General features: G+C 35.6%; 1 protein-coding gene across 1 annotated transcript; it reads right to left on the bottom strand.

The window, feature by feature from the left end:
• Nucleotides 1-9,911, bottom strand: LOC142532187 (protein PHYLLO, chloroplastic). The gene is made up of 28 exons (XM_075638465.1): nucleotides 9,679-9,911; nucleotides 9,194-9,403; nucleotides 8,780-8,997; nucleotides 8,580-8,697; nucleotides 8,364-8,480; nucleotides 7,629-7,712; nucleotides 7,306-7,359; nucleotides 7,134-7,205; nucleotides 6,862-6,966; nucleotides 6,596-6,790; nucleotides 6,260-6,358; nucleotides 5,538-6,101; nucleotides 5,176-5,400; nucleotides 4,793-5,092; nucleotides 4,582-4,649; nucleotides 4,052-4,210; nucleotides 3,794-3,919; nucleotides 3,578-3,709; nucleotides 3,368-3,485; nucleotides 2,942-3,097; nucleotides 2,555-2,794; nucleotides 2,282-2,449; nucleotides 2,003-2,146; nucleotides 1,412-1,873; nucleotides 1,014-1,313; nucleotides 764-921; nucleotides 558-665; nucleotides 1-464 (listed from the first exon to the last, which is right to left on the bottom strand). Exons 1-28 carry the CDS (start codon nucleotides 9,847-9,849, stop codon nucleotides 224-226), a joined length of 5,112 nt encoding a protein of 1,703 aa, XP_075494580.1. The 5' UTR covers nucleotides 9,850-9,911; the 3' UTR covers nucleotides 1-223.
• Between the last annotated feature and the right edge of the window lie 1,501 nt (nucleotides 9,912-11,412).

Raw genomic sequence — 11,412 nt, 5'->3', positions numbered from 1 at the left:
TGTAAGAACAAAATAAATTTCATCTTTATTTTTTAGCAAAAAATTATGTCCCTACAAATACAACTGTTATTTTAATTTTAAACGTGGCCTATATACCAAGAGGGAAAATAACCCATGAATTATTTGTGAAGGGACTTCTTCCCTTCTCTTTAATTACCTCTATAATTATTATTATTACTACCTAAGTGAATGAATAATGCATCATTTATCTTACAACAAAACTTCAATTCTTATTTGTCCTTGTTATGAACTGCCTGACAGCACTGATAACAGCAAGGGGATTCTCAATATGCACAGCATGTCCTGCATTTGGGATTTCGACGATTTGTGCTGGCTCCGCGACCTCGTGTGCACTGTCGAGTCTCAACACCATCTCGTTAGCGATTTTCTTGAACTTGGCATCATTTCCTCCTACTATAATCTGAAGGGGCACTTGGTTTTGTTTCAAATCTTCCCACAATGATCTGTAATGATGATAAACGGCATTTGATCACCTCTAAATATAAATTTATGAAAAGTTTTGAACTTTCAAGAAAATGTAAAGATTCCAAACTTACGGTTGCCTTCCGATGCTCATATCAGACAGAACTTTCCCAAGATTGTGTAAGTCGTTATGCTGCAAACGATTCTTGACCATCTGGTTAAAATGTGGATGAATTTTCAAGCTGCATCATGAAAAAATGACAGCAAAATGTCATGCTTTTGGGGGCCGAATTTCACTTTCTATTTTTGAATAAAAAAAGTAATGGTAGCATTAAAGTACCTCGTCCACAGTTCTTCGGCGTACCAAGTATCTAAAAATCGTTTCCATCCATTCGAGATAAGCATGCTTGCTCTGAAGTCATCTTTAGCTTTACGGGTCGTTCTCGCATTTGTGTCCATCAAACCGGGGCTTCCAGAAATAATGACAGCTCTTTCCACCTTTGGAAGCACAATTATACAGGTTTAATATAAGTACTCGAGAAATTTGATTTCAAGAAAAAAAATGTTGATGTTTGTGTCTGTAATTGTACCTTATTGCTACATTTTAGGGCAGTGTATAAAGCAATACGTGCCCCCATTGAATATCCAACGAGTGTAACTTTTTCGAGAGCGAGATAGTCCAACACCTTGCATAACATATCAACCATGACCTCAATGGATAAGTTTGGGCGATCTAAACCATTCCTACTACCATGATATCGCAGTGTTGATTCGCCATGACCAGGAAGGTCGATGGCAATGCATCGAGTCGAGCCCGAAACAGATTTCATAATTGGGGTCCAATCTTCACCTGTTCCGAGAAACCCGTGAAGAAACACAACTGCAGTACCCTGCGTTGATTAAAACACGAAGAAGAAAGTTGAGAACTTTCTACAGCTTTCAATCAATTATCAAGTTTTCAAACAAAGATTTGTTATCTGCTACTTACATCACTGCTTTCCCCTGTCTCACGAACTTTGAGAGAAACCGATATGCCATCTACATCTACTGGTAACTGGTAATCCTTCACTTGTTCTTGAATAGAGTTCCTAACAATCACGTCAGAATTCAATCGACCTTGCTGCAGGAGTCGTCCAGCATCAACAGCAGATGCCACAACCGAGCCATGGTCTGGACTGTGATGGAAATTCAGAGGCTCAGCTGTCACATGTTCTTTAAACCACTTGTAAGTTCCAAAACCGTGTGCTACGGATATTTCGGATTCCTTTTTCATCAATTTTCGCATTTCTGCGCTTTCTAGGTCCAGATGCTGAGCGAATTGAACAAAAGCAGACAAACCAAGCGAACTTTCAAATGCAGCACTAATGACAGTCATCTTGTCATGCTGCTGAGCCCATCGACCAATCAATGCTGCATTTTCAAAGCCTCCGATTACACTCGGCTTTATGACCTGAAAATTTTATTTTGTGAAATTAATTAGATACATGGCACAAAAGCAACCTCAAAGAACATTAGATGAATGAAATCAGTGTATATCGTATCATCTAAAAATGTGGATTAGTTCAATATATGTACTTACAACGGCAGCTACCCCAGGGTGGATATATTTTTGAAGGAAATTCAATGGGTTTTCCCTAATATAGTTGATAGATTCATCTAATGCCACCGGCATGCCAGTTTCATCGCAAAATTTGATTATATCTTCTTCATTATTAACCGGCTCCTGAAAGTTGTGAAAAGAAAAGTGTTACAGAATATAATGTAAGACGGGCAAATCTGATAGTATCATTGTATTTATACGCTCTGTATGAAATCCCGAAGAAAGACAATCTAGGCCAAGATAAAATGCGACTCATACCTCAATATACTGTAGGCCACAATCTTTGACAGCACTGGCAAACTTTACGGCTTCGTCGTAAGTCCATTTCCTATTGGCATCAGCACGAAGCACAATGTCCTGTCCCACTTTATTTCTCACCTCTTGTATCACAGCAATATCTTCTTCAGGATCACCCCGGCGTGCCACCTATTGAAAGTTCCAATAAATGTGCCAACAAGGAAGAATTATATGAATAAAGCGTCTGTTCATGATCCAAAGTAATAAAGTGATATAGGGACATGAAGTGTTTACCTTAATCTTTATGGCGTTGAATCCCTCTTCAATGAGTTTGGAAGCGACGAAAGCTGTTTCTGTGGGGGTTCCAAAAGAATCAATTAGAGCACAGATTTCAACTGCAGATGCAGATGACCCACTGGATGACTCTCTCCTTGGATGGAGAATATCCAATAAAGTGCAGCCTTGTCTACTTGAAATTGCACTGAGAAGAGCCATCTCTAAGCCACATCTGACACTAGGGTAGATCGAACTTGGCTGTAGTATATAAAAAATATGGGAGAAATCAGGACAACAGAATCAAGAAACTGTAACAAGAACCTAACTGCTTAGCTAAATAATTTAAGTGTTCGAGTCTTTTAACTAATGCGACAAATCTATAAATGGAGTTTGGCAAATACTTACTGGAATTCCTAAATTGTTCCATATCCAAGAAGAAAAGGAATACTTCAACAAAGGTAATACATTATCGATTGTTTTTCCTTCTATGACGTGAGTGAGAAATCGAAGTTGCTCCTCCACATCCTGCAAATTCTCCCGGTGGATTTCAAGAGGTGCAACCTGTGCAATCAGCAAATTTTAGGATCTTGAAACAAAATTTTGAAGATCGTGTAAAATATGCCGAAAGAAGGAAAAATCTTAAAAGTTGAACAAACAATAATTCAGCAAGCAAAAGCGGGGGTTTTGGTAATAGAACGATAAAAAAAGACAATACGGTAACATAAATAAGAACTATACATCGAGCTACTGTTTTGTACGGCATAGTTTCGAACAACGGCGGTTAAAAGAATACATAAACACATTGAATGGTAACTTAATGTATAAACAAACCTCTCCGTATCCAGTACTTCCATCTTCAAGTGTCAAACTAATCACAAAACCATTTCTATAGGATGTGGCGGTATCGGAACCCCTGGAAGCTGAAGTAGGTGGGGCATTTAGCTGAACCCTGCAATAGAAAAGCAAGAAAAGCACAATATATCAATTTAACAAATTTTTGTATTGGAGATGATCTTTAATTTTCTATGATATAAAACTCACCTGTACTGGGAGTATGCCATTTTATTGATTTTATAAAGCTTGTCACCCTCTGAGGTAGAATCGGAAACTGACAGATTTGAAAGGACACTTAAAGCATGATCAGACGCCTGGCGAGTAAAATTCCTCAAATTGCTGAGAAGTGATAACGAAGGTATCAGCAAAGGATTAACATATTGAACTGTTAATTTGGAAGTGTAATTGCAGAAACTACGCTACCTATGGAATTCAACATTGGTATCAATTGAGCTCTCAACTTCCACAACGCAATCAACATCGTCTCGCTGAGATGTAAACAACACATCATCCAACTCCCCCTTTGTCTTCACGTGGATATGCTTCACCCTGAACATAAAAATATACAAATTGAGAGGTCAAAATCCATCTCAGACCCCCCAAAAGCCACATTCAATCAAAAATCAAGATTTTAAATGTATGTAGTTTGCATGGGGTGGAAAGGAAATATAAAATTCTTACCCATGTGCTGTGCATAGATCACGGAGTGATACATTGTGGGTTGTATAGAAAAACTGGTCCATAATTCTTCTGTCCATTGTACTAGCTACTGGAAGTTGGCTAAATATCGCACCACCATGATTGTTAACCACGAGTATGACCATTGGTTTACGGCATGCCCTGTCACACAAAAGGTAAACCAAAATGTTAATTCATAGGGAACTAGCTACACAATTTTTACATCAATGGTAAAAAGAAACATCATCAAATCCTTCCATATTTTCCATAAAGACCATAGACTACCTAAGCGTTTGCTTATTTTCTTAGATTGTAAATCGTAAAAACTTATGACTACACGATCACAAGAAGATGGTTATTCTTTTGCTCATATGTGTTTGTTTGACTGAATTTTATACATAATAGATGTTGCTCAATTTGTAGTTTGTTTCACGTTTGTAAGCATGCAACAGATTGATAAAATACGTGAACAATGTTTTTAATACAACCTAAAATGGAAAAGAACAAAAATAAACAGAGAGAGAACTCTATACCGTTCTCTTAGTAGAGACAATCCATTGGTATCATGCAGGAATGAAACATCTCCTATCACAAAAAGCACCTGAATAATACAGAGTTAACATCATTTTTCAGCGCACACTGCAATAATAACTTAACCAAAAAGACAAATAGCATGAAATTATTGATCAATTAAAAAAATTTCACATCCAAAAGAAATTCCAGGAGAATATTCTTGGTACTTACTCGTTTGTTGGTGCCTATTGCAAATCCAACAGCAGTGCTAATCAAACCATCAATGCCACTAGCACCTCGATTGCTGTTAACCTGCACATAGTGGCATGGTAATCCAGAGCTACTCATCAGTGAACCACCATGTGTGCATTGCACCCAGCTACTCCCATACATGTCTGTATCACGTACTGGCATGCTGTTTCCGATAAACAAAGCAGATCCACAGCGAATGGTTTCAAATATTTTACGTGCGACATAAGGTTCAGTCAGTGAATGCTCGGAATTAATAAAAGATGATGTCTCCCAACCCACCTGTTGAGGAACACAATAAATTCATTAAAAAGACATATCTATAGAAAGAAAAATAGAGCAAATGTAAAACTAAAGTTACATACCGCCATGTCCAATCCTCGTAGAATTTCTGCCCATTTCTGGTTTTCTTGTGTCGAGCAGCATTTGATGACGCAATCACTGAATTGAGTGATGGTACTTTGGATCCTATGTGTCATTATATTTGAAGGATCGTGACGACCTGAATGCTCATCAACCATGATAAACGAGCATGGAAAGCAATTTTCTATCATCTGAGCAACCCGTCTCCCAGTTATCCGACTTCCAATCTAATGTTTGAAAACAATGACAAGAATCAAGCACTTCATCATACAAAAACAAATACTCACTCACAATTTTGTTAGACCTTAATACATGATCTGCATGCTTTAACACTTAAATTATTTAAGCAAGACACTATTCGTACCTGGACTATAACATCAGCCTTCAACCAAGATCTGATAGAATCTGAGAGTAGCAACTGATCAAGTTGATCAACAAATAAAATGTTCTTTTTGTCAAGAAACGAATTCACATATTTCCTCAAACGTAAGCCAGATTGAACATCCACTGCAACTGGCCACGATAAGTGTTTAGCCAGTAAAAGTGCTGCCCACATGTCATCTTCTTTGTAAATCGAACCAAGAACTAAAATTCCATGCTTCGCTCCTTGAATCAGTTTCAGAACTTCAGTCATAGGGCCATTCAATTGATTACTTGTCAAGGTATGTTGAAATGGGATATAGCTGGTAAATGGTTCGTTAGTTGACATCCAAGGATCTAATCCTTTTAAACAGTTGCGATTCCAAGTTTTTTGACTGGTTGCTAGTGGTTCTCTGAAAGGACAGTTGATATGTACGGGACCGCATGGTGTGGAGGTTGCCTTGTATACTGCAGAGTCCACGGTAGTAAGAACCACTCTTGCAGAAACCTCGTCAGTAGAAGTCTGAAGACTAAAAAATTGCCTTGCAAATACACCAAAATGATTCACCTACATAATATATTTTCAATGATTCATTGAGCGAAAACGCATTGACAGACAAATAATATTTGTGTAAATCATGTTGAATAATTAGATGTGAAAATCATGTTGAATAATTAGATGTGAAAAATCATGTGTAAATCTGATTCCCAGGGTTTTATCGTTACCTGATTGATTGCTTGGTTTGCCCCAACATCTACCAGCTCCGGAGGACGATCAGCTGATAGCACAAGAAGTGGTACAAAATTTTGGCTAGCTTCCACAACCTATAAATGAGGATAACAAAATGGTATTACAAAAATGGAGCACCCAAAAATGGAATATATCAGTTACTCGACACTTAGTTGATAGGACATCTGCAAATTTCTCACAATAATAGAATATTCTTGACTAGCTATATGGCATAATACACTGACAACAGTTTAATTTATAATTTGGAGTTGGACAAAAAACCGAAAAAGAAAATAAAATTTAACTGATTACAATAGTATAATACAACTTACAGCTGGAAAAAGATTTGAGACGGCTGTGCCTGATGATGTTATGACCACTGCCGGTTTGTTGGAACCTTTGGCGTAACCAAGGGCATGGAATGCAAGGGATCGTTCATCAATGCACACAGTACAAGTTGTGAGGGGATGATTAGATGCAGCAATTGTCAGGGGAGAAGACCTTGATCCAGGTGCTACACAAAAGTACTAGATAAAGAAATAAATTAGATGAGTGGAAAACAAACAAACTCAAAAATAGATTCAGATATTTTTCTTACCGTCAAACCAAGCCGAGTGCATTCTTCAACTATAAGGTTCGCCCATACGGAATTGATATTGGGACAATCTTGAATGAAGGAGTTAACTGGATTTGACTTATCTATCTGATATGGAAACAAGAGGAAACAATTTCATATAAATAAAGTTTACACTGGAAATCACTTTATATCAACAGACCATGGCAAAAATATGAAGAGGCAAAAATATGAAGAACAACCATTTTCACAGATATGAAAGCATTGATCCTCGGGTAACTAATACGGTTGCATACCATGTTATTTGTAATAGCTAAAGTCGGTGAAAGCCTGGCAGAGAACTGCTGGAATCCAGTCGAAGAATCTCTCTGCAAGAAATTTGGGCTACATAAACACACTGGTTGAATGTAAAGAAAGAAAAGATTACAGTAAAAGTTTATCTTATTAAAGTAAGGATGCGAGAGATACCATTGTGTTGGCTTCGAGATTCTTTCCATCTAACAAGAGAGCATTTACACGTACCTACAAAAATATTGCTGCATTACTATTTCGTATTAAGACTTTATTTTAGAAAAACATTAAAGGAAAAAAAGATTCCAGTTTTGTTTTGGAGGTGAAATAATAGCTAGTTGAAAATCATAATTTAATTTGATGAGTTAACGTTTCATGAAAACAGAAGAACCAAAAACTCGAGTTTATGTTGACAGTGGGAATGAACTAACACTGGAAAAGGAAAGAAACTACGAAGCTAGACCCAAATGCTAAAAGAATTCACAGGGTTGATTGTTTACCATTTGCTCATGTTCCTCTGCATTGTTGAACTTTAAAAGGGATGAACGAGTCCATCCAGTACCATCTATACAGTAATGTCTAGCCTGAAACAATAAAATTGGATGAGCTTAAAGGTATTGAGCTTCACAACTTCATTTTTTTTTGGGGAAAAAACAACATTCATCAAGGTTCAAGTTTGGCTGAACAGGGAGAAAGACTGAGGGGAAAAAACAAGGATACACATGCATTCACAAATCAACATCAACAAAAGATAAAGGGGAAACTGAGGCTTAAAGTGTGAAGCAGTAGAAAATGTACTATCTTTTATCAGCTCAATTATTGATACTGGACATATTTCATTCGTATGCAGAATCAAAACAATCGGCATATAATGCATCCCAAATTATAAGGGACATTACAATATTTGGTCCTGTTAGAAAGGTCATAGAGAACACGAAATGGCAATAATATTTTTTGTAGTTTCGTGAGCAATTAGATAAAAATTCTATAAATGATTGTATTTTATAGTTATGTACTAGATTGAGCACTAACTCTTTTCTCCGAGAATTATGAATCTAAATACTGAGTAGGCAATTTGGCACTAACAACCAACTAAGGTGGCGCATATTTGACATAACACATAGCAATTGAAACATGGAAACAGATCATACAAAGCTAACATATTCTCCGCTCCTTCGTCAGACAAGAAACGACAATGAACAAACATGGACATAGAAAGCAAGAACCTTGTCTACCTGGTCAAAAGCGAGCTCAAATTTTTGAACAGCTTCAGTAAAGGTACATATTGAAGAGTCATCCCACGCTAGTGTAGCACTTAGGAAGGAAATATCCTCAAATTCATCCAACTCAATCTGTTAAAAAAATTATCTATCAAAAAGTGCAGACGCTGACTATGCATAGTGAAACATATTAGTATGGAACTTGGAACATGAAAAGGAGTGATTTCATGCCTGGGGAATGAAAAGATCAAATGAACCACTCTCGTTCTTTACGGTAGACATCTTTGAATTGAACTCCATATCCAAGAAACCATAAGCCTTTGAAGATGTTGTTTCAGCTGGAAGAGATCTGTGTAAACATCACATTTCATTTTAGGCAAATCGGTATAGCTTATAACACAGGCCGGCAAACCAAAACGTCACAAATTTACCTCTGTATTGCAGTGTTCTCTCCTGAAGCATCAGGGGAAGTCCCCTTCAAGTTGACAGCTGAACCAATGCCAAAAACTCCCCTGGTTCTTCCCAGAGAAAGCGATTTATATGTTGGATTCTCCTTCTCATTTGAAAGAAAAAATAAAGGATACACCTTCGATGCATCTGGTTGGCAACTAAACCATTTCAATGCTTTTGCACTAGGAGGCACAGCAAGCTATAAACAAAAAACCAAAAAAGCTTACAGATGATCTTTCTCTAAACAGATATAACACTTCAAAGTCGCATAACTTTGGATTGTATGGCAAAATATCACACCGTGACAACAAACTACTGAAATCAAGGGTGATAAATCACAACATACAAATCAATCAACAGCAAATAAAAAATAAAAGCAACAACTTTTCTTGTACCTGAAATCTATACATGCCGCTTGAACAAGATGGGGGATTGGCCACCAATTCCTCCACAGCCTCCTTGATACAATCCAATCCTTGCTCTAAAGTCAAAGCCGCCGGTAAATTGCGTGTAATGCAAGTGGAAACCAATATCTGCGCTTCTTTAGCATCCAATGCTGTATCTCTTTCCAATACAGCATCTTGTGCTATCGAGCAACTCACAGCCTATTAAACCAAATACACATAACAGACAAAAATTGATAAGAACAAAAGAAAAGAACCCACAAAGCCGAAGTCCAAGAAAGATCAAATCTTCGATAATTTACGCTCAATCTAACTTCTTTTTTGTACCCTTACGAAACATCACATTAATTAAACTTTAAGCATCTCACGAACTGGAGCTAATTCATTAAAAAACGAAATTATCGTCACTTCCAATCAACTTATCCTCTTATTCTCTCTTTTCCCCCAAACTCAGAGATCAACAAAAGCATAATAACCTTAGAAATGAGATTTTTCCGTCGACTGAAGTTGGTGAAACATGGAGAAGCTGCAGGTCTCAGAAGAATCCCACGCTTACTGATTTTAATTATGGTTTTCTGGTGGGTTTCTTGGTGCTGCGACGGCGAGAAAGGAAGGGAAACCTGTGATTGCAAGGCGAATGGATTCATTTTCTAATGGATTTGACGTGAAGCTGAGCACTAAGAGAAGCAAGAATGGAGATGGAAATGGAGGAAGACATTATATATAGTTCGCTTTTTCGGTCCAAGTGGAAACTTTCTTGCCTCTTTCCTTCGTTGTTTCAAACAGTATTCTTTATTCATTCGCTTATAAATCATAATATAATATATTAATACAAATAATCATAAATTAATATAATTATATAAATAATGAAAATACACAAAGTTTTTATAAAAATAATTATTTCTCAAAAAAATTTGTAAGTTGAATGTGGATATAATTTTCAAAATCTAGTGGGAAAATATTACAAAAATAGGGGTTAGTTTCATGCCATGTGAAATAATATCTAATATTATTTTATAATAGAATTATTTATTCTGGTCTTTTGTCCATATGAAATAATAATTTCTCTTGCTATACTAAGTGCAATTACAAATATTTAGTCTTCAGACATCAAATATAAAATACTTAAATGAGACCGGGCTTTAGTCCAAATAATCTCACCTTTTTTCCTAGCTATAGTAGCTCGGGTTCGAGCCCTCCCCACCCCATAGTTTAAAAAATATCAAAAATATATATATAATACTTAAATAAAATAATACCTTATAAAAGAAAACTCCGAAAATTCATATATAGATTTTGAAAAACAATCTCAAGTTCAATTAATTAAAAATTAATAAAAATACGAAGTTTCAATTTCATAAAACCTTACAATATAAAATTTATATATAAATAAATATTATTGACAATTTTAGCTGAAAAATATGTCTCCTTAAATTTAATTTTTTTAAATATTTATATTAACTTAATTTTTTATTTGATAATTTTCCTATTTATGTAGTATGCGTTTTTGTTTTTTTTTTTTTTTTGCTTACTAAGCAATAGTAAAACAACTTGAATTAGTCCATTACTTAGGTTTACTTTACAATATTAAGTCAAACTTTCAATAAATACAGTTTAATAATACAAACTACTCAAAAGTTCTTTTTAGGAAAGAGTTATTGTTTTTTTTAATCAAAAATTATAGTTCGCGATAATTGTATAACCCAGGATTTTAAAACGTACAACAGTCTAAGTATCACGGTTCGATCATTTTTCTACTTGTGACAGTTATTATACTTCAACGATCTTCTTTCAATAATTGCAATCCTTGCAAATTCATAAAAATCGAACATGTGATTTTGAATTTAATATCAGATGTAAGATTGAACAATCCAAACATCATGGTTCGATCGTTATTCAAACATGAGCGGCTATTACAGCCCCAACAGTTATCATTTATGACCATATATCAAATTATCTTTCATTGAGCTTGGGTATTGTGATCAAAAAGTAAGAATAGTGAAAAGTGGAGTTTAATTGGTATATAACTTTGCCTATATAAACTTTAAATTTTGTAGGAAAAATTATTGTTTCTACGGTAGGCAGGTGTTGTCGAGATTTTGTGTTTGAACTGTTATATTATTTAAAATATTTTAGTTATATAATTATAACTTGACAAATTCATTCACATAGAAATTATATTTTATATGATTCAAACGTTTTTGTCAAAA

This window comes from Primulina tabacum, chromosome 18 (assembly GCF_025594145.1).
Source record: "Primulina tabacum isolate GXHZ01 chromosome 18, ASM2559414v2, whole genome shotgun sequence".
In the NCBI taxonomy this organism is placed as follows: Eukaryota; Viridiplantae; Streptophyta; class Magnoliopsida; order Lamiales; family Gesneriaceae; genus Primulina; species Primulina tabacum.
The sequence above is the reverse complement of the archived record's forward strand: the minus strand, read 5'-3'. Positions and strand labels throughout refer to the sequence as shown.